Below are 26,238 nucleotides of genomic sequence, written 5' to 3'. Positions count from 1 at the left end.
ACTCCTGACCTCAGGTGATCCACCTACCTCGGCCTCCCAAAGTGTTGGTATTACAGGCGTGAACCACCGCGCGCAGCCTCCAACAACACTTTCTAAACAATTACTTTTTCTTTTTTTCTTTTTTTTCTTTCTTTCTTTCTTTTTTTTTTTAGAGACAGTCTTGCTCTCTTGTCCAGGATGGAGTACAGTGGCTCAAACATAACTCACTGTAACCTCAAATTCCTGGGTTCTGAGCAATCCTCCTGCTTCAGCCTCCCAATTAGTTGGGACTACAGGCATGAGCCACTGTGCTAGCCCAATTACTTTTTTAATCATTTAAATGACAGAATAAGTATAGTTGAGATTATAACAGAAAAAGTAAATACATAAAAAGAAAATATAGGCCAGGTGCAATGGCTCACGCCTGTAATCCCAGCACTTTGGGAGGCTGAAATGGGGGATCAATTGAGGTCAGGAGTTAGAGACCAGCCTGGTCAACATGGCGAAATCCCATCTCTACTAAAGATACAAAAATTAGCCAGGCATGTTGGCAGGTGCCTGCAGTCCCAGCTACTCCAGAAGCTGAAGCTCCAGAATCGCTTGAACCTGGGAGGCAGAGGTTGCAGTGAGCCAGATCGTGCCATTGCACTCCAGCCTGGGCAACAAGAGGGAAACTCTGTCTCAAAAAAACAAAACAAAGCAAAATTAATGTAATTCAATGTAATCTGAGGCATTACCGTGTTGTTTCTTTCTCCATGACTTTAGCTTCTATTTCTTCTGTATTTTGCAGTAACAATACTGTATCTTTACATGGTGTTTTACAGTTTCTTTTTTTTCTTCTTCTTCTTCTTCTTTTGAGAAACAGTTTCACTCTTGTTGCCCAGGCTGGAATGCAATGGAGCGATGCTCACCGAGATGCTCACCGCAACCTCTGCCTGCTGGGTTCAAGTGATTCTCCTGCCTCAGCCTCCTGAGTAGCTGGGATTACAGGCATGCTCCACCACGCCCGGCTGATTTTGTATTTTTAGTAGAGACGGGGTTTCTCCATGTTGGTCAGGCTGGTCTCGAACTCCCGACCTCAGGTGATCCGCCAGTCTTGGCTTCCCAAAGTGCTGGGATTACAAGTATGAGCCACTGCACTCGGCCTACAGTTTCTAAAACACTTTTCTCACTTACAATCTCTGAAGTCCCACAACAGCCTTGGGCAGTAAAACTTGCATTGACATTAGAGAAAATCATGTTTTCTTTTTCTTTCTTCTTTTAAAATAGAGATGGGGTCTTACTATGTTACCCAGGCTGGTCTTGAACTCCTGGGCTTAAAGCGATCCTCCCGCCTCAGCCTCTCAAAGGGATGGGATTACAGGCATTAGCCACTGTGCCTAGCCAAGAAAACCATGTTTTCAACACCATCAATGTGATAGATTTGTGAAACCAGAGGAATGCTGGTAAACGTTTAACAACCGGTATGTGTTTAACAATCACCCAGCTGAGGGTATGGAGAACCCTGATTATAGTTTGCCAATTTCACTGACGTAAATACGCACAACATGGCTAATTTCAAACCACCACTGTGATGTCAACTGACTCCCCAAATTTCTGAGAGTGTAACAATTAGCTCTCACAAACAGTAGGAAGCCAGTTCCAGCACACTACTTGGACACTTTAAATTGAATCTAAGGCCAGATATGGTGGCTCATGCTTGTAATGCCAGCACTCTGGGAGGTTGAGGTGGGCAGATCATCAGTCCAGGAGTTCAAGACAAGCCTGGGGAACATGGTGAAACCTGGTCTCTACTAAAAATACGAAAATTAGCCAGGCATGGTGGCGCTTGCCTGTAGTCGCAGTTATGTGGGAGGCTGAGGTGGGAGGATCACTTGAGCCCAGGGAAGTTGAGGCTGCAATGAGTCAAGATGGAGCCACTACACCCCAGCCTGGGTGACAGAGTGAGACCCTGTCTCAAAATAAAAACAACAAAAAAAGTTTCCATATCTTGTTTTTATAAGGAAAGTAGTTTTTGTCCCTTTCTTTTTTTCCTCTTCTTCCAGGCTAGACTGTGGACAGATTAAGTCAGCTTCAATAATGAGAATAAAGATTTTACTCTATGGTCAAAATGGGTTAGAAGGAACCTGGTTCCCTGAATGATCTCATAGAACAGAGCTGCCCACTCACCCTAGACTACCTGCCTACCTCTGTACTGTTATGTGAGAGAGAAATAAACCTTAATCTTTGAGTTATTGTATTTGGGATCTCTTTGCTATAGTAGCTTAGTGACTTCTCAGAAGAGGCAACATTTAAGCTAAGATGTAAATGACAAGAATGAACAAGCCATACCAAAAGGGAGAGAAAGAGCATTTCAGATAAATGAAAATGACCTAAAGGGAGACAGGTCAGTATGGATGGAGTACAGAGAGTGAATGGTAGAAATGAGGTTAGAGGATAATTAATTCAGGATCAAATCACATAAGGATTTGAAGGCCAGGGTAATACATTTTTATTTTAAGTGTCATGGGAAACCACTGGAGAATTTTAATAAGTGTCATAATTGGGCTTATGTTTTAAAAACATCATTCCATCTTGGGCTATGGAGACATTTTAAAAAATGAAAACAAAAAACAATCACTCTAGCTGCTCTGTGTTAAATCAAGTGAGGTGGCAAAGTGAAGACAAACACTACTATAGTTAGAAAGCTACAGCCATAGTTCAGGGGAGCTAATTTTGTGCTCTGAACTAGGATGGTGGTATAAATGAAGGCAGAGAGAACAAATTCTTGAAATGTTTTAGGAATATCAACAAGGCTAATTATGAGTTGGATGTAGGACAATGCAGGAAAGAATGGAATCATTGATGATTTTGAGTTTAAGCAACTGCTATTTAATGAGGTGATTTGTTGTGTAAAGAGTGGACCATAAAGAGGTAAGAAGAGATGAGAGTGGAGACAAAGAGGTCAGCGGGAAGCTTGAGTTGAGGACAGCTGAGCTTTTGTTAATTTGTTTTTGCTTTTGTGGGGAGGAGGCAGATTTTGCTGTGAACAGCTCTTTTCTAGTAATGTTAGCTTCTATGTGCTTGTTAGGCATTCAAGTAGTCAGGCAACTGTCTCAAAGGTCTGAAATTCAAGGAAGATGTCTGGGCTGGAGATACGAATTTGAAAGTCATTAATATTATGGGCGGGTCATAAAGCCATAGACTGGATGATGTAGGTCATCTAGGGAGAAAATGTATGTAGAAAAGAGGGCAGAGGCATAGCCAAGAGCACTGAAGCATTGGGAAGAAAATTCCAAGGAAAACCAAAAAAGAGATATGTCAGGAAAGCCTGGAGACTTGTTTCTAGAAGGCAGGCATAGTTAATTGTGTCACAAGCTATTGAAAGATTGAGTAAATGGGGATTGAGACCATTTACTGGTCTCAATGGCTTTGGCAACCACTGGCTTTGGCAAGAAGTGGGCTTTGAGAAGTGCCATTTCAATCAAGTGCTAGGAATAAACACCCATCTGGAGAATTTGAAGGAGAGATGAGGAGGTAGGGACCACAAGTATAGACATGTCTTTACATCTTTTAGGGAGTTTTGCTGTTAAGGGAAGCAGAGGAATTGGGTGATAGCTGAAGGTAAAAGTGGGGTCAAGTAAGGATTTTTTAAAATTTGAGTAAGATCTTACTAGGAATGATTACTAAAGAGAATAAAGGGAAGGAGTACAATCAGAGGTATCTTAAGAAGGCCTAGTGAATGGGAGTCCTTTAAGTAAGTGTTTTGTGTGCAAAGTGCTATAGCCAATGAGGCATTTTTATTTTTATTTATTTATTTTTATTTATTTATCTATTTTGGGATGGAGTTTCGCTCTTGTTGCCCAGGCTGGAGTGCAATGCGATCTCGGCTCACCGCAACCTTCACCTCCCAGGTTCAAGCGATTCTCCCGCCTCACCCTCCCTAGTAGCTGGGATTACAGGCATGTGCCACCATGCCTGGCTAATTTTGTAATTTTAGTGGAAACGAGGTTTCTCCATGTTGGTCAGGCTGGTCTCAAACTCCCAACCTCAGGTGATCCACCTGCCTCCCAAAGTGCTGGGATTACAGGCATGAGTCACCGCATCCAGCCAAGGCGTTTTTAAAAAACTGGAAGTGTGGGGAAAAAATGGTCACTGTTGATAGAAATGGGGCTGAGAAAGGAAATCATTTTAGAAATAATGATAAATGTATTTTTGACATATTGAGTTCAGGACAATATTTAAGCAAAGATTAACCAACTTAGTACAAGGGATTTTTATTTTTATTATTTCTATGATCCGAAGAGAAACCAGAGTATACAAGGAATTTTGAGCTTCAAGATAACAAGAAAAATGATATATTTGACAAAGGACGAATCCAGTTGGTAGACTCTATTTAAATTATCCTGTATCAAATTAACAAGGATTTACTTTGCCAAGATTCTTGGCACTTTTATATTAACTTAAATTGCACTGGGAAAAAAGCATAATAGTAGTTGAGAAGCAACTAATTATAAGCAATTATAAGCCAAATTATGTGTATACCACAATTAGTGTTTGAGGTGGTTTAGTAGGCAGATTCTTCAATAAGCAACCATCAAATAATTGAACAGCTTGTAAAACACAGAAATACTTCTTTTATCTTTATTCCAAGTAGAGTAACCACATTCTTTTATCATTATAAAATAAGCAACATTTATTATCTTTTGTCCCAATCCGCAGTTTGAGTTGGATGCTTATAAAACATGGCAAGAGGGCTGGGCGCCGTGGCCTCCCAGCACTTTGGGAGGCCGAGGTGGCCAGATCACCTGAGGTCAGGAGTTCGAGACCAGCCCGGCAAACATGGTGAAACCTCCTCTCTACTAAAATACAAAAATTGGTCGGGCATGGTGGCATGCACCTGTAATCCCAGCTACTCAGGAGGCTGAGGAAGGAGAATCGCCTGAACCCAGGAGGTAGAGGTTGCAGTGAGCCGAGATCACGCCACTGAACTCCAGCGTGGGCGACAGAGTGAGACTCCGTCTCAAACAAACAAACAAACAAAACATGGCAAGAGTAGTGTATGTACCTAGCTCACAACATAGCTTCTTTCAACAGGTTTCACGGAGACACGTGAATCCATGTTCCTGTAAGACAAGTGCTATTATTCTGCAGGGTATCTAGAGCGCAAACCCAAACCACGTCTTTTTTTTTTTTTTTTTTTTTTAGAGACGGAGTCTCGCTCTGTCGCCCAGGCTGGAGTGCAGCGGCCGGATCTCAGCTCACTGCAAGCTCCGCCTCCCGGGTTTACGCCATTCTCCTGCCTCAGCCTCCCGAGTAGCTGGGACTACAGGCGCCCGCCACCTCGCCCGGCTAGTTTTTTGTATTTTTTAGTAGAGACGGGGTTTCACTGTGTTAGCCAGGATGGTCTCGATCTCCTGACCTCGTGATCCACCCGTCTCGGTCTCCCAAAGTGCTGGGATTACAGGCTTGAGCCACCGCGCCCGGCCCAAACCATGTCTTTTTCAGTGGATTTTTCATGCTGACATCATCTTACTTCACTTTGGGGAAAGTTTTTTTCTAAGGATGATAGCGAAAAGTCTTTTTGTCTTGCGACAATAGCAATTTTTATGTCAGCTTGGGTTTTTTCCTCTCATATTTCCAAGTAAAAGTCATAACTTTGTTACCACAATTTTGCCATCTGAGGTTAAACGTTTGACCGTGGCTTGACGACTATTTTATACTTAATATTTATAAAATATTAGACTGATAGTTCGTTAAATTACCACCAGTGATAGCTCTGGAATCCCTGTTATATTAATTTCCAGGTAAATCCTTAAGCACATGAGAAGATAGCACTGTAAATTTTGGGGGGTAAGGAGAACCTCCATCAATTAATACATCAGCTTGATAAAATTCAAAGAAAAACATGATCAAATTTCAGATTATATTTAACACATTCAGTTTCTAGAAGTAGTTTTGCTGAATAAATTCCCACCAGTTGAGCTAATGGAGCAACGGAGTTGCCAGTGCTTCCCGGAGGCTGCTGTGCTCAGTCAATTCGGAGGCACGGCGAGCCACACGGTGGGAGGTGGGTAGAGCCGGAGCCCTCCAAGGCTGGGCGCCACGTTGCTTTTCTCTTTTGAAATGAGAAGACAATGCTTCTGGCTATTGTATAAACCAGCCGAGGACTGCATTCATTCGCACATCAGCCAAGGCGTGAGCAGAATTAAAGCGCCTTCTAATTCGACCCCTGGCAACATGCGCGTCACGGACAAATGTTTAGTTTTAACGCCTGGCTGCGTTCGCCTTGGGAAAACACACTTTAAAGAATGGCCAAGTACCTCAGCAGTCGCGGTGAACTGTACAAGATCGAAAGCACCACGCCAACCCAGCGCTGGCCACCGTCCCCGCTGAACCCCGCCAACATCCCTAAGGACCCACCCATGTTTTCTGCTAATCACTTTTTTTTCTAAACAGCTCTGCACAGCCTTTCCTCATTCGGTTCCCGCTCTCCCCACCCACTCTGCATTCGATCCGAGGTTTCCAGTCCCCAGCTGGACATCACAGCATCGACTACCACTCAAGAGCCGGCCAGAGCCCGAGCCGCAGCGCAGGGGGCAGCTCCCTGCGCTCCCCGCCAGGCCCTCGGCCAGCCAGCCGCCACTCGGCCACTAGTGATTGACAGGCGGCGGCAGCTATGGGCCGTGGAGGTGGGACGATGCGTCACTTCCTGGTCTTTTGGGGGAGCCGGGATATATAAGGGCGGTGCTCACGCAGCGCTCTCGCTTACACAGTATGGCCGGCGACATTAGCTAGCGCTCGCTCTACTCTCTCTAACGGGAAAGCAGCGGACTACAAGAGACTGAACTGTATCTGCCTCTATTTCCAAAAGACTTAGGTTCAACTTTCGCTCACACAAAGCCGGGAAAATTTTATTAGTCCTTTTTTTAAAAAAAGTTAATATAAAATTATAGCAAAAAAAAAAAAAAGGAACCTGAACTTTAGTAACACAGCTGGAACAATCCGCAGCGGCGGCGGCAGCGGCGGGAGAAGAGGGTTAATTTAGTTGATTTTCTGTGGTTGTTGGTTGTTCGCTAGTCTCACGGTGATGGAAGCTGCACATTTTTTCGAAGGGACCGAGAAGCTGCTGGAGGTTTGGTTCTCCCGGCAGCAGCCCGAGGCAAACCAAGGATCTGGGGATCTTCGCACTATCCCAAGGTGGGTCCCCGGGGCTCTCGCTGACATCCGGGCCTGGGGACTGTCGCCGCCGCCGAGGCACCAGCCACGGGCGGGGCCCGAGTTCCCTCAGCCTTCAGGTGGGGGCAGGTCTGCGGCCGGGGGTCGCTTCGGCGGCCTTGGAAGGTTCGCGGTTTGGGGGGGAGCGGCCGTGTCCACGCGGGCCGGAGCCGGCTTCTCCCGCGGTGGTTGCCGCGCCTGGCACTGTCCTGGGGGAGGGGAGGAGGCCGGCGCGGCCGCGTGCTCAGGTAAAGTCCCGCGCTGGGCGGCGGGAGGCGCGGCCCGGGGTGGTTTTGCGGCCCGCGCCTCCCGAGGTTTCCCTCCGTAGTAGTTGGCGGCAGGGGCCTCAGGTGGGGGTCGGGGGCGCCTGCGCGGGTTGCCTCCGGCAGGTGTGGCTCGGCGGGCTTAGTCAGGCGCTAATTCGGGCGTGCCCGCTTCGGGGAATGGAGGGCCGGAGCGGCGCTCGTTCTTGCCGCGGGCGCGGACAGGAGGGGCCCTCCCGGCCTTGTCTGAGGGGCTGGCGAACAGGCCTCCCACCCGCGGTGGCCGCGGGCAGCATGTGGCGCTCAGGCGGCGGGGATTGGGCGGGAGCAGTTGTGTCGCAGTGGCGGGGCCCCACCGCTGCCCTAACGTGCTCTGCGCCAGAGTCTTTTCGGGGCGGCTGGGCAAACGGTGCAGTCCCCGGGGCCGCCCTCGACACGGCCGCTGAGCCCACCGAGGGCTGCTCCCCAGTTTCTTGACCTTGGGTTGTGTAACCTGCTACGGAGCCGGCGGGAGAGGTGCGGGTGGAGGGAGGCCCGCCTGCCCCAGGACATAATGCCTCTAAAGCCTTAAGCTTGAGCAAAGGAATCTGGGGCCCAGTCCTACTGCCGGCCGTCACGCGAGACATACTTGGGCTGACCGCGCCGAAGAGGCGTTTTAGTTGGTATTGCTGTGGAAATCCATGCTTAAATAAAAGCCCGGAGATCCCGTGGATGCTTGGGCCTTGTTCCCGGCTGCGGTCCCACCGGTGGCCACCCATGGCCTTCCTAGGCCCTGCCACCGGATCCCCGGCTCCTCTGCGCACAAGTGCGGCTAGAGTGGCCGTGCTGCGGAGTAACCGGCGTGGCCAGCTTCATTGAGAGGCGGCGACCAATGGGCTCCTGGGCCCGACTTAGAGCCTGGCCCCAGGGTGTGGGCCAATGGGCGTTTTAGGAATGTTAGCTAATCTCGGAGCTGTCCCTTGACAAAAAGCAACTGGAAAAGGGAATCCAGGCAGACACGTGCTACCGAGACTTTAAGGCACGATGGGAAATCCAGTTTCTAGCAGTGTATCTTGAACGATTCCGTTGTAGAAAAAAACTACTAGTGATAGCTAATATGTCACACGTCTCATTTTTTAAGCTTCGTGTGACACTTAAAATGTCTGTAGCGTTTACTACGTGCCAGGCTTACGTGCAGATTATAGGAAGCGGACTTTGGTCATGGAGAAGCTTAGTATTTCCTTCATTTCACAAATGAAAAGGCTGGTATTTGTGATAGGTGTTTGGTAAAAACGCTTGTGATCAGGATAATTAACCTAGAAAATCTTGGCAAGAAAGAACTAATGGGTAAGAACAGTCCTAGAAAACGAATAGCAGAAATTGTCACTTTGGCTTTTTAAATGTTTGAGCCCTTAAATAGTAGTAAGTACATGTTGTTAATAAAGGGAAGAAGGTTTTGTTCTCCCCAAGTTCTTGGCAGTTTGGCTGTTTAGAGCTTCCTGAGTCAAAGTGGAGAGGGGGAAGAGGCTTTTAACAAAGCAGCCTGCTTTCTTTAAATGTTTAAGAACCCTTTTTACTTTGTACTTTGATCAGCCCAAATTGTTTTACTGCTCCAGTGTGGCTCTTAAAATCATGGCTAAAGTTGAACTTTGAAGGACAAAATATTCCCTGTAGAGTCCATGATTTAGTGCCATCCATTTTGTGGGTATGTAACATTCATTGAACAACTACTGGTAGTATACTGTCACATTGTAACTGTTGTAGATAAAGCAAGTTAAGCAAGAACGGAAAAATCTATTGATTTAACTAAGGTCCCCTGGTAACCTTCGTAGGAACATTTTTCAGCGACCACTCAAGTGGTTAGGTTATTTATCGGGATGTTAAAAAAGCCTGAAATAGTAGGTGTTCGTTGAATCACCTAAAATCAACAGCCTAGCAAAGAGAGTATCGTCGATGGAGTCTGGTCTGTGGGGACATGGAGCCAGTTTTAGAGACCCCAGGGAAGGATAATCGGACATCTAGAAGAATAAAGCATGACGCGTTTTACTCAAATGACATGATTAAATGCACAGCCTCTGGAATAACAAGATTTGAATTCAAACAGCATTTAATAGCTGTGTGAGCTGTTTCCTCATCTTTAAAATGGAGACAATAATGGTATATAGCTCATGAAAGTTGTGAAGAATAAATAGGTTAATATTTTATATGCAGTACTAAAGACAGGATCCATCTATAGCCCAGGCTGGAGTGCAGTGGCACGATCATGGCTCACTGCAGCCTTGACTTCCTGGGCTCCATTAAGATATGAATAAAAGTGGGTTAAAAGACGAACAGGCTGAATTAAACACATTTGTTTATAAAGCATAATAAACATACGGACATAGAAAGGATTAAGAGAGTGAGAGGCTTAAATGTCCAAAGAGAGCATTAGTGTTGATGCTAAAGACAAGGATAACAAGATAAAGATATTAGGGAGAAAAAATTCCTGGAAAAATAGCTTTCCAAAACTAACGCAAGAAGAAATAGAGAACCTAAAATAGTCCTAGAACAACACCTAAATAACTTGAATCAGTCAATCATCTAGGCCCAGATGGTTTCACTGGAGTGTTCTACATAATTCAAGGGAGAAAATATCCAACCTTTTTCACACATTCTTCTAGGAAACGACATACTTCCCTCAGTTTGCTCATCCCAAAGTCTGAAATATTTTTTTCTCCTACACAGTATTTACCTTTCATATTTAGATCTGCAATCCATCTGGAATTGATTTTGTGTGTGGTGTGAGGGAATAGAATTCACTTTAAACAAACTTGGCTCATCAGTCCAAGTTTTAATGCCAAGTTAAGCTGGAATCGTTTCTGAATATACACCTTTTTGCTAAACACTGCTTTCCTCTTGTAGACCATTTAAGATAATTTATCTTAATAAGTGAACAAATTATGTAATACTGAGAAATTTAACAAAGAAAAATCTTGTATGATATAGCTTGGGTTAAACACTACTGTTGGAGAAAAGCAGCAGACCAGGTATACCCAGATGAATAAAGGACAATTAAGGGAGAGACAGTTTCTTAGGGGTAACCTGCAGTTTTCTTTAATTTTCAGATTTTAGGGATGTTGAATAAAATCAGTGACCATTTAAAATGGTTTCGTTGTTGGATCACAGTGCTATAACAAACAAAAGCCTTTTATAAGAAATGGCAGCTTTAGGGAGGGTGAGAGTAGTAAGGAGGAAATCTGTTAGAAAATAGAAAATTTTGCTGAGAAAAGAGTGATTTTTCAGAACTGGAAATCCTATTCTGTGCTTTACTCAGATTTTATAAACTAAAACATAATTTTTAGTAAAGGATTGGGGCAGTTACAAAGATAGTCATACCTCAGCTTAACTTTCCCCAAACTCATGCCTTCTTTGACTACGTCATTATGCAGTATTATCACACTATCAATAATTTACATTGAAGGAATTTACAGCCCATTGCCAAAAAACCTTTTAGTGCAATGTTTCAGAGTAAAAATGCTTCCTACTAAAGAATTAAGCTTCTCGTTCCATTCCTCCCAGCAGTTTCAAAAAGGTTTCGGGGCTGGGCTTGGTGGTTCATGTCTAATCCCAGCACTCTGAGAGGCCAAGGAGTTTGAGACCAGTCTGGGCAACATAGTGAAATCCTGACTCTACAAAAAAAAATTGAAAAAGTATCTGGGCATGCTGGTCCATCCTGGTGCGTGTCTGCAGTCCCAGCCACGCAGGAGGCTGAGGTGGGAGGATTTTTTGAGCCATTGGGGGATCGAGGCTGCAGCAAAATGAGATTGCACCAGTGCGCTCCATCTGGGTGACAGAGTGAAACCCTGTCTCAACAACAACAAAAAGATTTCAACTGTTGTTTACAAACCATGTATCTTTAAGAAGCACATGTTGAAAGTAGCAGAAAACTGAGAGGAGTATCCCGATTTGGGGTAAAAATTTGAGACGGAGGAACAATATTGTGATTATAATAGTGTGGCTGCATTCTAGGTTCATATCTTTGAACAAAAGGAGGCGGCTTATTTCTCAGGGTATCTGAATTCACTGCCCCAGGAAGGCATCCTCAGAATCTAACTTCTGGTCAGTCTAGCTTTATTCAAGAATAATCTGGTTTTAGGATGCCTTTGACCTAAAGACTGCTTACTACCTGGGGTAGAGGCACCCTGATGAATGTACTGTAGTGAGAGTCTCTAAAACAGACCTAAAAATATGAGGTAAGCTCAGAATTGGGAAGCTGCAGTGACTTTGGATAAATTACATGAACTCTGAAACTAGCTGGTTTTACATTAGGAAGTAATGAGTAATCTAATGACCTGGAAGCTTTTCAAATAAAAATTTCCAGGCATCATCCTCAGAAAGTGTCTGACCTAACTGGATATGGGAATAGGATCTATGTCGTCATTTTTCAGGTGATTAGAGCATAACCCTGCACTAATGGGTTCCGTCTATATTTAAGTCCTTTGTCTTTTTTTTTTTGACAGTCTCAGTCACCCAGGCTGGAGTGCAGTGGTCACACCTCAGCTCACTGTAACCTCCTCCTCCCAGGTTCAAGCGATTCTACTGTCTCAGCCTCCCTAATAGCTGGTACTACAGGTATGCGCCACCATGCCTGGCTAATTTTTTGTATTTTTAGTAAAAGACAGGGTTTCGCCATGTTGACCAGGCTGGTCTCAAACTCCTGACTTCCAAGTGATTGAGCCATCGCCCCTGGTCCCTTTGTCCATTTTTTAATCACTTTTTTTGTTGAGTTGTGTGTAGATGTTTCTTTTACTTTAGATATTGACCCCTTATGAAGTGACTTGCAAGTATTTTATTCTGTAGGTTGTCTTTTCACTCGTTTCTTTTGATGTATAGAAATTTTTACATTTTAGGTTTTCAAGCTCCATTTGTCTGTTTTTGATTTTTGTTGTATGTCATATCCAAGAAATCATTGTCAAATGTAATGCCTGAAGCGTTTACCCTATGTATTCTTCTAGGAGTTTTATTTCCTCTTAATGTTTAGTTCCTTGATCTATTTTGAGTTAATTTTTGTTTATGATGTAAGGTAAGAGTCCAGCTTAATTTTGTTTGCATGTGGACATCCATTTTTCCCAGCACCATTTGTGGAAGAGACTGTTTTTCCCTGTTACGTAGTCTTGGGACTCTTGTTCAAGATACTCGACCTCAGTCATTTACTTCTTGTTTTGAGACATGCTTGTCTTGCTGTCTCCCAGGCTAGAGTGCAGTGGTGTGACTTTGGCACACTGCAACCTGCGCCTCCTGGGTTCAAGCGATTCTCCTGCCTCAGCCTCCCGAGTAGCTGGGACTACAGGCATGTGCCACCACACCTGGCTAATTTTGGTATTTTTAGTAGAGATGGGGTTTTGTTATGTTGGTCAGGCTGGTCTTGAACTCCTGACCTCAAGTGATCCACCTGCCTTGGGCTCCCAAAATGCATTTAATCAGGCGACATAGAGAAGTCTTGTTATAATATAATCTTGTCCCTGTAAACATTCCTAAGTTCTATTTTTATTAGATTTCAGCCTCTAAGAAAACGTTTTAAATATAAAATGTGGCATGCCACTAAAGTGTTGTTTTTCAGACATACCATTCATGTGCTGTTACTAATATAGAATATGTATTTCTTGTTTTTTTTTTTGTTTTTTTTTTTTTGAGACGGAGTCTCGCTTTGCTCGGCCCAGGCTGGAGTTGCAGTGGCCGCGAATCTCAGCTCATGAAGCTCCGCCTCCCCGGGTTCACGCCAATTCTCCCGCTCAGCCTACCGAGTAGCTGGCGACTACAGCGCCTGCCACCTCGGGCGCCGGCTAGTTTTTTTGTATTTTTTTATTAGTAGAGATGGGGCGGTTTCACCGTGTTTAGCCAGGGATGGTTCTCGATTCCTAGACCTCGCTGCATCCGCCCATCCTTCGGCCTCCCAAAGCTGCTGGGATTACAGGCCTGACGCACCAACGGCCCGGCCCTAATATGTATTTTTCTTTGGGACCATTTATCATGATCTCTGATTATATTTAATATTTTAGTACCTACTCTTTAAGTGAAATTAGGGTATCTCAACCTCAGCATTCTTGACATTTTGGTTCAGATAATTCACTGTTGTCAGTGACTATCCTGTTAATTATACCGTGTGTAGCAGCATCCCTGGCCTCTGTCCTCTACATGCTGGCAACACCACTACCACCCCAGTTTATGATAAAAAAAAAGTGTCTCCAAATATTGCCACATGTCTCCTGGGTGGCAAAATTATCACAAGTTGAGAACCACTGAATTAGATCAAAGAGATGGCATTTAAGATGAGAAAAAGGAATTCAAATCAGGAAGTACTCAATCTACATATTTCTTTGTGTTTTATAAGCACCTAAGAATTGTGTGCTTTGAGCTATGTGCACATGCCTGTAATCCCAAATCCCAGCACTTTGGGAGGCCGAGGCGGGTGGATCGCTTGAGGTCAGGAGTTCGAGACCAGCCTGGCCAACATGGTGAAACGCCTTCTCTACTGAAAATACAAAAATAAATTAGCCGTGCATGGTAGCAGATGCCTGTAATCCCAACTACTCAGGAGGCTGGGGCAGGAGACTTGCTTGAACCTGGGAGGTGGAGTTTGCAGTGAGCTGATAGCGTGCCATTGCACTCCAGCCTAGGTGACAGAACAAGACTCCATCTCAAAAAAAAAAAAATTGTGTGCTTGAATAGCTTTATAATAATTTCTAATGACTAGATCAGTATTATGTGATCTGTAATGTGAATAAATCCCAAAATTATCTAGCTGTCTTGCTTCTCTCTCTCTCGATTCTGCTTTATATCCATCAATTTGATTTATTGAACTCTGTAAGAATTGCCAAATATAGATGAGTTTTGTAAACAGTTTATAATAGACTAGTGTTTCAAAGTCTCAGTGTGTAGTATGCTTGGGAATGAAGCAGAGATGAGACCACCACCACTACTGAGCCTGATAAAACATTCTAGCTTAATGCTATCTTTTTTTTTTTTTTTTTTTTTTTTTTTTTTGACACAGTCTCACTGTGTCACCCAGACTGGAGTGCGGTGGCATGATCTTGGCTCACTACAACCTGATTTAGAAAATGGCTCTGTCGACTGTATAAAGCACTTTGTCTTTTCCATCGTTAATTTGATCAGAAAGCAGACCACTGAAAACCTTTTCTCCAAAACAAGAGTCAGCAAACTTTCTGTAAAGGGCTAGAGAGTAAATTTTAAATTTTGCAAGGCAGGCAGTCTGTTGCAACTACTCATCTCTGCCCTTATAGGGAGAAAATAACCATAGTCAATGTATGGGTGTGGCTAGGTTCCAGTAGAGCTTTATTTACAAAAGCAGGCCATTTTTTCCCACAGAAATGTGATAGAAATAATTTGTGCTGAAATTTTCAGCTGTTGCAGAAATTTTCACCTCTTTTATGTACACATATAGCATTGTATTGACTTCTTCATTTTTCTTTCATCTGTCTTGCCCTCTGATTTATTTTTCTTGAGCCTGGCAGCTCTGGTAAGATATGCCTTTATCATCACTAGGTTGATTGACAGTTTAACTGTTTGTCCTAGGGTGCTTAAAGTAATTGCTTTCTTTGATACTATGATTGAAAAATTCTGACTAGTGGAGCATTACTAGTAGTTGAGGAAAGGTTTGGATGGAGAATTTTATGAACTGTTGATGAATGAGTGTAAGAGCATTTTGAAGCCAGATGGGTTGGCACGTGCCTATAATCCCAGCACTTTGGGAGGCTGGGGTGGGAGGATTTCATAAGCCCAAAAGTTTGAGACAAACCTGGGCAATATAGGGAGACCTCATCTCTACAAAAAATTTAAAAATATATTAGTAAGGTGTAGTGATACATGCCTGTGGTCCCAGCTACTTGGGAGGCTGAGATGGGAGGATCTCTGAGCCTGGGAGGCCAAAGCTCCAGTGAGCTGTGATTGTGCCATTGTTCTCCAGCCTGGGCGACAGTGAGACTGGTTCAAAAAACAAAAGGTTATTTATTTCTGCCATTACAGAAGAAGCATGCTACACTGTCTTCTTTTATTAAAATGCAATTAATAAACCCTGGACAGAATGCCTTGTTGAGCAGCTATCCAAGGACTCTGAGAAGTAAATTTTAGCAGGTGAAATGGAGAAGAAAGCCAGAACTTTAAATTCCACTGAACCACTAATTTCCTGTTTTTTTTCCCCTTTGGTATCTCCTCACTGATTTCTCCTGGGCTTGCCGGAAACCCAAAACTGAACAGTAAGGGCAGGCAAAAGTAGTTCCAAGAAAGGCTCTCTAGTTCTGGTCTGCAAAGAAAGAAAGAGAGGCCCCTTTGAGTCAGAGTGGAGGAAATCTCTTTTTTGCTTTTGTTTTATTCTGTTCTGCCCCAACCCCCTTGTAGGCCTTTAGCAGCTATGGCAGTTAGGTAGATACCTAAAACAAGAGAAGGGAATCGTTTTTTGTTTGTTTGTTTGTTTTTGAGACAGAGTCTTGTTCTATTGCCCAGGCTGGAGTGCAGTGGCGCGATCTCGGCTTACTTGCAAGCTCCATCTCCCAGGTTCACACAATTCTTCTGCCTCCACGCTATTCTCCTGCCTCAGCCTCCCGAGTAGCTGGGACTACAGGTGCCCGCCATCACGCCCGGCTAATTTGTTGTGTTTTTGGTAGAGACAGGATTTCACAGCATAGCCAAGATGGTCTCCATCTCCTGACCTCGTGATCCCCCCGCCTCGGCCTCCCAAAGTGCTGCGATTACACGCATGAACCCTCACACCTGGCCAAAGCCCTGTTTTTATAGATAGTGGATGAAGAAGAGTCCTTCCCCTATCCCTTATGTGAGTCAGGCATTGTCAGAGAGATTATGGAGAGTTGAAGAAAAGTAAACCTATGAAATTTTATATGAACGTTCCTTAGCCGTTTTGCATGGATCTGACCCTAAACAGCACATCAGAGGTTTGAAAACTAAAATACAGGATAAACTGCCTCCCCAGAGCCAGCCTGGCCATTGGGTGGCAAATAAGTGGGACAGATGCAAATAGCATAGCAAAGGAGTTCATAACGAACCTGACATTGGAACCATAACACAACCTACAAATGTTGAGTAAAAACTTGAAGCCTGAACCAAACCAGATCGTCTGCTAAACGTTTTTAAAAATCAAGACCTAGAATGATGTAACATGTCAAAATACAGGATGCAATCCTAAATTGGTTGACATACCCAAAACCAGGAAAATCTTAACATCTCGAAAGAACAGAAGACACCAACCTCAAGGTGACATGGACCACGATTTTAAAGTATCTGTGCTACAAATTGTAAGGGTGAATACTTTTTGTTTTAAGAGAGGGTCTTGCTCTGTTACCCTGGCTGGAGTGTAGTGGTATAATCATGGTTCATTGCACCCTCCACCTCCTAGGCTCAAGCAAACTTCCCACATCAGCCTTACTGAGTAGCTGGAACTACATGCCTACACCACCGCTCCCAGCTGCCAGAGACTGGCTATTGCTGTGTTGCCCAGGCTGGTGTTGAACTTCTGGCCTTGTGATCCTTCCTTCTTGGCCTCTCTGAACCACAGTGCCTGACCACAACAGCCTTTTAAAAAAGAGAAAACAAAAATAAGAAAGGAAAAGATTGTTACATTTTTTGGTTCAGCCAGGGACCCTGTTAAAAGTCTTAATAGAAATGGTGAGTATAGCCAGGCGCGGTGGCTCAAGCCTGTAATCCCAGCACTTTGGGAGGGCGAGACGGGCTGATCACGAGGTCAGGAGATTGAGACCATCCTGGCTAACATGGTGAAACCCCGTCTCTACTAAAAAAAAAAAAATACAAAAAACTAGCCGGGCGAGGTGGCGGGTGCCTGTAGTCCCAGCTACTCAGGAGGCTGAGGCAGGAGAATGACGTAAACCCAGGAGGCGGAGCTTGCAGTGAGCTGAGATCCGGCCACTGCACTCCAGCCCGGGCGACAGAGCGAGACTGTCTCAAAAAAAAAAAAAAAAAAAAAAAGGAGAGTAAAATTGAGAAAGGGAGGGTGGGATTTGTTAGTGCATCCAGTGGGTAAAAAAGAATATGTGCAAGAATGGTAAGTTATAGTGGGAAGTCAGTAGGTGATGACTTAAGCAGATAGCATTATTGATGGACCTGAATTAGATAAGCTCTTTAAAGATCTGAAATTTTAATGCTTCAAATACTTAAATCGTAGTTGGTATTTTATTTACCTTCATATTCAGGAATGGGAGTCTTAATAGTAGATAATTTTGCAAGGATTTTGTAAATTTATCTTAGTCAAGTGAAGTAGGATTTCATTCCCACGAGTAAAGTTTGTTTATTTTTTTGAGATGGAGTTTCACTTTTGTCGCCCAGGCTGGAATGCAGTGGTGTGATCTCGGCTCACTGCAACCTCCATCTCCGCATTCAGTCTCCTGCCTCAGCCTCTGGAGTAGCTGGGATTATAGGCGCCCACCACCACGCCCAGCTAATTTTTGTATTTTTAGTAGAGACGGGGTTTCAACACGTTGGCCAGGCTGATCTCAAACTCCTGACCTCAGGTGATCCACGCGCCTCGGCTGGGATTACAGGCGTGAGCCACTGTGACTAGCCAAGTTTTTTTTTGTTTTTTGTTTTTGTTTGTTTTTTTGTTTTTGAGATGGAGTCTCCCCTCTGTTTCCCTGGCTGGTATGCAGTGGCAAGATGTCAGCTCACTGCACCCTCCACCTTCAAGTGATTCTTCTGCCTCAGCCTCCTGAGTTAGCTGAGATTACAGGCGTGTGCCACCACACAAGCCAGGAATAATTTCAAGGGTTGTCACAGTATATGTCCCGCATATGTATTCTTTGCATATATGAACAAATTGTTAGCACCTTTTAAAAAGAACCTTAATTTTTTAATAGCTCTTTTTAAAAAGTTGTTTAGTCATGTTATAGTCAAATACAGGAACTCAGCTCTAATCGTTAGCAAGCCTAACACATTACATATTTTTGGATGGGTATTGGTACACAGATGGGTCAGTAACAGTTTCTTATAGCAAAATGGTGAGACACACACAAAATTCTACCAGGCTTCTTTGGTGGTGTGCTTGCTTTTTAATACAAATGAATAAAACATTTTGCTGTTGGATTTCGCTCAGACGTTCTTATCTGGTTAACAAATGATTTGCCGGCTGGGCACAGTGGCTCACGCCTGTAATCCCAGCACTTTGGGAGGCCGAGGCAGGCGGATCACCTGAGGTCAGTAGTACGAGACCAGCCTGGCCAACATGGTGAAACCCTGTCGCCACTAAAAATACAAAAATTAGCCAGGCGTGGTGGTGCGTGCCTGTAATCCCAGCTGCTTGGGAGGTGGAGGTTGCAGTGAACAGAGATCTTGCCACTAGACTCCAGCCTGGGTGGTAGAGCAAGACTCAGTCCCAAAAAAAAAAGAAAAAAGATTTGCCATTTTTGTGAGTATAGAGCAATGGCCTGTCAGATATCATGGGGCTTAAAAATTTTTCTTTTTTTTAAAGACCTAGGGTATTGCTCTATTGCCCAGGTTGGTTTCAAACTCCTGAGCTCAAGCCATCCCAATCCCAAAGTGCTAGGATTACAGGCGATTCTCCTGCCTCAGCCTCCTGAGTAGCTGAGATTATAAGCACCTGCCACCACACCTGGTCTCAAAGTCCTGACCTTAAGTGATCCACCTGCCTTGGCCTCCCAAAGTGCTGGGATTACAGGTGTGAGCCACCGTGCCCGGCCTAGAAAATATTTCTGGCAAACAACTGGGCATGGTGGCACACGCCTGTGGTTCTGGTTACCTGAGAGACTGAGGCAAGAAAATTGCTTGAGCCTGGGAGGTCAAGATTGAAGTGAGCTGTGATTGCGCCACTGCACTCCAGCCTGGGCGACAGAGTGAGACCCTGTCTCAAAAAATAATAATATCTGGTCATGTTAAGCTGTTCCATGGAATTACATTGTCTTTTTATAATGGGCACACTGATGAAAGAATCAATACTTTCCTAATTCTATTTCAGGCAAATTAAGACTAGTTTCTTCATGTCCATATGACCTCCATTGCTATGGTTGCTTGTACTGCACATTTCCTGCTAAATGGGCTTTCTTATTGCATTTGGAGAGCTGTATAGTATTCCCAAAATCTTCTAGGTGTGCTTATAATTGGCAAAGTAATTCCAGTTTTTTGTAAGTGCTATAAGGGTAACATCACTCACTGTCCAGACAGTTAGACAGGCTTTTAAATCTCTATGCCAATTAGATTGGTAAAATTATGCTCTTTTTTTTTAAGTGTTTCTTAAGGTTAAAAATCTGCACATTTTAGAGACAGAGTGTCCCACTGAATTCCTATAATCATTGATGAGTTAATGGTTTACCTTGGTTTATGGACCTTTGAACATTTTTTTGCCTATTTTTCTTTTAGTAATTTGTAAATACATAGTATAATGACCTTTTTTTTCATATATAGCATAATATACCTGTCATTTATCTGGATATGTCAATGTAGATTATTTTGAAAGAAACTAAATGTTGGTGTACAATATTAATTAAAAATGTGGTCTCTTCATGGGAAAAAGGGTGAGCTTTGTAATTTTTATGAGTAGGTGGGTACTGTTGTGGATTAATCATAATTTTTTTTGTTAAATGATAGATCTGAGTGGGACATACTTTTGAAGGATGTGCAATGTTCAATCATAAGTGTGACAAAAACTGACAAGCAGGAAGCTTATGTACTCAGGTAAGTCCTGTGAAACAAGTGTTAGGTAGCTCATTTCAGTCCTAATCATAATGTGAAACAGTAAGTTCCTCTCAGTTGTAGTTCTGGGTTTTTTTGTTTGGTTTGGTTTCTTGAGACTTAGTTTTACTCAGTCACCCAGGCTGGAGTGCAGTGGCGTGATCTCAGCTCACTGCAACCGCCGCCTCCCTGGTTCAAGCAATTTTCCTGCCTAAGCCCCCTGAGTAGCTGGGATTACAGGCACCCTCCATCACACATGGCTAATTTTTGTATTTTTAGTAGAAACGGGGTTTCACCATGTTGGCCAGGCTGGTCTTGAACTGCTGACCTCAGGTGATCCACCCGCCTCGGCCTCCCAAAGTGCTGGGATTATACACGTGAACCACTGCACTCCGCCTTTTTTTACATTATTTTTAAGAATATGGTATAAAAGGAAATGTTTAGTGTAACATGGATGTTTTTAGGATGTAAATTTTGAAGCCTCACCGGACAGTTCAGGGTGGTTGCCATCTTTTCCTCCCACTTAATAAAGAAGTACCTCTTAATCAGAAGTTCAGGCAAAGGGAAAAGTTAGCTTTGCTATACAAATACAGTTGTCTAATTGGTATATAAAAGCTCATCACCTTTTTTATAGTTGCAGAGTTAATTTATTCAATAAATACTTTGAATGAATGCTTATAGTATATATTGTGTATATATTGTGATGGACCTTGCAGGGGGATACTGGACTAAACAGCCCCCCCACCCTTGTTTTTTTTTTTTTTCTTCCCCCGCTGAGACAGAGCCTCACTCTGTCCAGGGTGAAGTGCAGTGGCGCAATCTCATCTCACTGCAACCTCTGCCGCCCAGGTTCAAGCAATTCTCTTGCCTCAGCCTCCCAAGTAGCTGGTATTGCAGGCACCTGCCACCATGCCTGGCTAATTTTTGTATTTTTAGTAGAGACGGGGTTTCACCATCTTGGTCAGGCTGGTCTTGAACTCCTGACCTCGTGATCCACCCACCTTGACCTCCTAAAGTGCTGGGATTACAGGTGTGAGCCACCGTGCCTGGCCTCTCTCTTTTTTTTTTTTTTTTTTTTTTGAGACGGAGTCTCGCTCTGTCACCCGGACTGGAGTGTAGTGGCCGGATCTCAGCTCACTGCAAGCTCCGCCTCCCGGGTTCACGCCATTCTCCTGCCTCAGCCTCCCGAGTAGCTGGGACTACAGGCGCCAGCCACCTCGCCCGGCCAGCTTTTTGTATTTTTTAGTAGAGACGGGGTTTCACCATGTTAGCCAGGATGGTCTCGAACTCCTGACCTCGTGATCCACCTGTCTCGGCCTCCCAAAGTGCTGGGATTACAGGCTTGAGCCACCGTGCCCGGCCTCTTTTTTTTTTTAAACTAAGTTTATATTATGAATATACTAATGTTTATGAAAATGCTTACCATGTGCCAAGCCCTGGGGATGTTTTGTATACTAGAAAAAAGAATACTGTAGTGTGTAACTTGCTTCCTTGAGATCCTAATATTTAAAAATACTAGCCGAAATTGTAAATAATTAAATTGGTTGATTGCACCCTCAGTAGTACATTAGTATTGTTACAATATTGTGACTTTTTTCAACTGCAGTGAGAGTAGCATGTTTGTCTCCAAGAGACGTTTCATTTTGAAGACATGTGGTACCACCCTCTTGCTGAAAGCACTGGTTCCCCTGTTGAAGCTTGCTAGGGATTACAGTGGGTTTGACTCAATTCAAGTAAGTAGCAAACTTTTAAATATTTTTTCAGGCATAAATGTTAGAGTTCTTATCCTGTAATATGTAAAGTAAATAAATTTGTATACTTACTGCCTTTGTTACAATGCAAGTAAACACGTGGTAAGGTGTTCATATCTTAGAAAGAGATCTGATTCTAAAGAACAGCAGAAAATATGAAGGAAGCAGAGAATGAGTTAGGATGAAATTCAAGTGGGAGAAAGAAATGAAGAAGCCAGACACTTCCAGTAGTTAATTTCTTAACATGGTTACTTATAATAATAGAGAAATGGTAAGAAAAGAAGGAAAAGCAAAATGTCATTACCAAAATCGTCCAGTCTTTATAATGAGTTAGGTCGAAGAGCAACAGTCAGTATTGAGTTAAATTCTCATACTCTTCAATAACTAAGGGGTTTTTACCTAGAGTATAATTTTCTGATTAGTAGTGGTTGTCACATTTTATTTTATTTTTTATTTTTTTGAGATGGAGTTTCGCTCTAGTTTCCCAGGCTGGAGTGCAATGGCACAATCTCAGCTCACTGCATTCTGCACCTCCCAGGTTCAAGCGATTCTCCTGCCTCAGCCTCCCAAGTAGCTGGGATTACAGGTGTCCACCACCACGCCCGGCTAAATTTTTTGTATTTTTAGTAGAGATGGTGTTTCACCATGTTGGCCAGGCTGGTCTCATAACTCCTGACCTCAGGTGATCCACCCGCCTCAGCCTCCTAAAGTGCTGGGATTGCAGGCGTGAGCCACTGCACCCGGCCTGAGTTTTAATCTTTAACTTCATAAGGAAAGGATGGATTGTCATTAGTACTCAGTACAGTTTTTGTTGTGAATTGATCCTTGTAAGAAATCTAAAGCAATGTGTGCTTAACTTGGATCACTGATGCTTAAAACTAATATGTTATTTCCCCCAAATTTTTGCTTACATGACTATTAATAAGCCCAGTTTAGAAACTACCGTTCTAGAAAGGAATATACTTGGTGTTAATCGTTGTTAACGACCCATCATGCCTAGACTGGGCTTTTAAAAAAAAAAAAAAAAAAAGAGGGAGGGAGAGATGAGGCCTCAGTATGTTGTACAGGCTGGACTCCTGGACCAAGTGATCCTCCTGCCTCACCCTCCCAATAGCAGAACCTACAGACATATGCTACCATGCCCAGCTAAAATATTTGAGTTTTGATTTTGCCAAGTTTTGATATGTGGGAAATAGTTGATTAGCTTCGAAAAGTGATAGAATTCTACAGCTAAAAGTTATCTTTTTTTTTTCTTTTTTTTCTTTTTTAATAAAGAGCTTCTTTTATTCTCGTAAGAATTTCATGAAGCCTTCTCACCAAGGGTACCCACACCGGAATTTCCAGGAAGAAATAGAGTTTCTTAATGCAATTTTCCCAAGTAAGTTTAAATAAAATATAAACCTGTTGTCTTCTTAAAGACAGAAAGTGCAACCTCTCAGAGATCTTTCTATATGAGAGCATATGTATGCAGGTATAGCACTCTACATACACTAATATTTGCTTTTCTTGTGGATTTTTTGGTTTGTTTTAGACGGGGGTCTCAGTCTGTCACCCATGCTGGTACAGTGGTGTGATCATAGCTCACTGCAGCCTCAACATCCCAGGCTCAAGTGGTCCTCCCAAGTAGCTGGGGCTACAGGTGTGCACCACCACACCTGGCTATATATATACGTATATATATATATATACGTGTATGTATATATACGTGTATGTATATATACGTGTATATATATGTGCATATATATGCACGTGTGTGTATATATATATATATATTATATATATATATATTATTTTTTTTTTTAATTTTTAGTAGAGACAAGGTTTTGCCGTGTTTGCCCAAGACAGTCTTGAACTCCTGGACTCAAGGGATCCACCTGCCTTGACCTCCCCAAAGTGCTAGGATTACAGGTGTGAGTTACTGCACCTGATCCGTATTTACTTTGAGTTGGATGTTTTAGGAGTACAGTAGTGATCTTTATATAGCCTGTAATTCAAAATATGCAGAGTTTATAAAGAGCATTAAAATATTAGATAAAATATTTTTAGTTAAGAGAGNATTATTTTTTTTTTTAATTTTAGTTGAGACAAGGTTTTGCCGTGTTTGCCCAAGACAGTCTTGAACTCCTGGACTCAAGGGATCCACCTGCCTTGACCTCCCCAAAGTGCTAGGATTACAGGTGTGAGTTACTGCACCTGATCCGTATTTACTTTGAGTTGGATGTTTTAGGAGTACAGTAGTGATCTTTATATAGCCTGTAATTCAAAATATGCAGAGTTTATAAAGAGCATTAAAATATTAGATAAAATATTTTTAGTTAAGAGAGATGAATAGATAGCTTATTACAAATTATGTATACACATGCACTTGTAAAAATAATTGTGTGTCATAAATCAGTGGTGTTTAAAGGATGGAATTTTAAAATGTAGAATTGATCACCTGCCACCTCTGGTTTTTCATATAGCATAGAGAGTTCATCTTCATCTGGCCAGTCCCTCTATTTTGTGTCTCACTCAGTGGTTCTTTTTGCCTATTTGTTTGTTTGAGACAAACTCTCACTCTGTCTCCCAGGCTGGAGAGCATTGGCATCATTATAGTTCACTGCAATGTCAAACTCTTGAGTTCAAGCACCCAGCTAATTTTCATTAAATTTTTAGTAGAGATGGAGTCTGGCTATGTTGCCCCGGCTGGTCTTAAACTCCTGGCCTGTAGCAGTCCTCTAGCCTCAGTGGTTCCTAACCTATAGATCATAATGTCCTTTGACAATATGAACAAAGTTATATGATTCCCTCCAGAAAAATACCTAGTGCTCTGCTCCAGCATTTTATATAACAATTGACCTGGCTTTTTAAAATTGCACAGTGTAAAGTAGTGTTTCCTGAATGGAATTGGTACTAAGCTTTTATTTATAGAGGTCAGGGAACTAAAGGTTATTTGATAACATCCTTACTTCCTAGATAAGGCTGAAAACCTAAGATAATTTAGTAACCTTGCACAAAGTCGCTTACAAGCATGAAAATCGAACTTAGCACATCTACTAATATGAAACCAAATCAGGCTAATCAGAGTGTTGGGTGTTTAGTGCAAATATCCACCAAGTCAGTTGATTCTCTTTATCTGGGAATTCACCTACTGTTTCCTTTCCTTTCACTGATGACATTTCTTCTTTTTTCTTGAGACAGCGTGTCACTCTGTTGCCCAGGCTGGAGTGGAGTTGCATGATCTTGGCTCACTGCAACCTCCACCTCCCGGATTCAAGCAGTTCTCCTGCCTCAGCCCCCCAAGTAGCTGGGATTATAGGCGTGTGCCAACATGCCCAGCTAATTTTTGTATTTTTAGTAGCAACGGGGTTTCATCTTGTTGGCCAGGCTGGTCTCGAATTCCTGACCTCAAGTGATTTGCCCACCTCGGCCTCCCCCAGAAGGGGTGGGATTATAGGCATGAGCTACTATGCCCGGTCCACTCATGGATGACATTTCTAATAAGTGGCAAATAGTATCATTCTGCTTATTGTGGAAGGGTAGTAACAAACCATCCTATTAAATGGATGTGTTGTGTTTATTTTGTGTTCTCTTCCCTCAACAGATGGAGCAGCATATTGTATGGGACGTATGAATTCTGACTGTTGGTATGTTTAGTGCAATTTTGTGGATTTTTGTTGTCCTATGGAAGATTTAGTTTAAACTGCCAATTGTCATTTTTAGGAACATTTTTAACTTTTATTTAGGTACTTATATACTCTGGATTTCCCAGAGAGTCGGGTAATCAGTCAGCCAGATCAAACCTTGGAAATTCTGATGAGTGAGCTTGACCCAGCAGTTATGGACCAGTTCTACATGAAAGATGGTGTTACTGCAAAGGATGTCACTCGTGTAAGCATTTTTAGTAATATTTGTTGCTGGATTCTTCTGCATGGGGACTAAATTTTATTTTTCATTCTTTAACTTTTAAGTTCAGGGTTACAAGTGCAAGTTTGTTATGTTGGTAAACTTGTGTCATGGGGGTTTGTCATACAGAGTATTTCGTCATGCAAGGATTAAGCCTAGCACCAGTTAGTTATTTTTCCTGGTCCTCTCCCTCCTCCCATCCTGGGATTGTATTTTGAACTCATTTGAAGTTTGTTTGTCAAACCTTTGTTAAACTCAGTCTTTTTTCCCCCCAGGAGAGTGGAATTCGTGACCTGATACCAGGTTCTGTCATTGATGCCACAATGTTCAATCCTTGTGGGTATTCGATGAATGGAATGAAATCGGATGTGAGTAGTTATATATATTGCTTCAATAATTATTTAAATATTTAAATGTGTAATAGTCTTTCCATTCTTTTTTTTTTTTTTTTTTTTTTTTTTGAGGCGGAGTCTCGCTCT

At 42.9% G+C, this 26,238-nt stretch overlaps 1 protein-coding gene across 1 annotated transcript in view; it reads left to right on the top strand.

The window, feature by feature from the left end:
• The first annotated feature begins 6,721 nt into the window (after window positions 1–6,721).
• AMD1 (adenosylmethionine decarboxylase 1) overlaps window positions 6,722–26,238 on the top strand; it is a 22,155-nt gene continuing 2,638 nt past the window's right edge. Inside the window, exons 1-7 of the mRNA XM_017889649.1 lie at window positions 6,722–7,158; window positions 20,040–20,126; window positions 21,730–21,856; window positions 23,150–23,252; window positions 25,458–25,500; window positions 25,600–25,744; window positions 26,035–26,127. Of these exons, the coding sequence (XP_017745138.1) occupies window positions 7,049–7,158; window positions 20,040–20,126; window positions 21,730–21,856; window positions 23,150–23,252; window positions 25,458–25,500; window positions 25,600–25,744; window positions 26,035–26,127 (708 nt within the window). The 5' untranslated portion in view covers window positions 6,722–7,048. The remainder of the gene's footprint in view (window positions 7,159–20,039; window positions 20,127–21,729; window positions 21,857–23,149; window positions 23,253–25,457; window positions 25,501–25,599; window positions 25,745–26,034; window positions 26,128–26,238) is intronic.

Source organism: Rhinopithecus bieti, unplaced genomic scaffold (genome assembly GCF_001698545.2).
Source record: "Rhinopithecus bieti isolate Rb0 unplaced genomic scaffold, ASM169854v2 scaffold_18548, whole genome shotgun sequence".
In the NCBI taxonomy this organism is placed as follows: Eukaryota; Metazoa; Chordata; class Mammalia; order Primates; family Cercopithecidae; genus Rhinopithecus; species Rhinopithecus bieti.
This window is presented reverse-complemented; position numbering and strand designations above follow the sequence as displayed.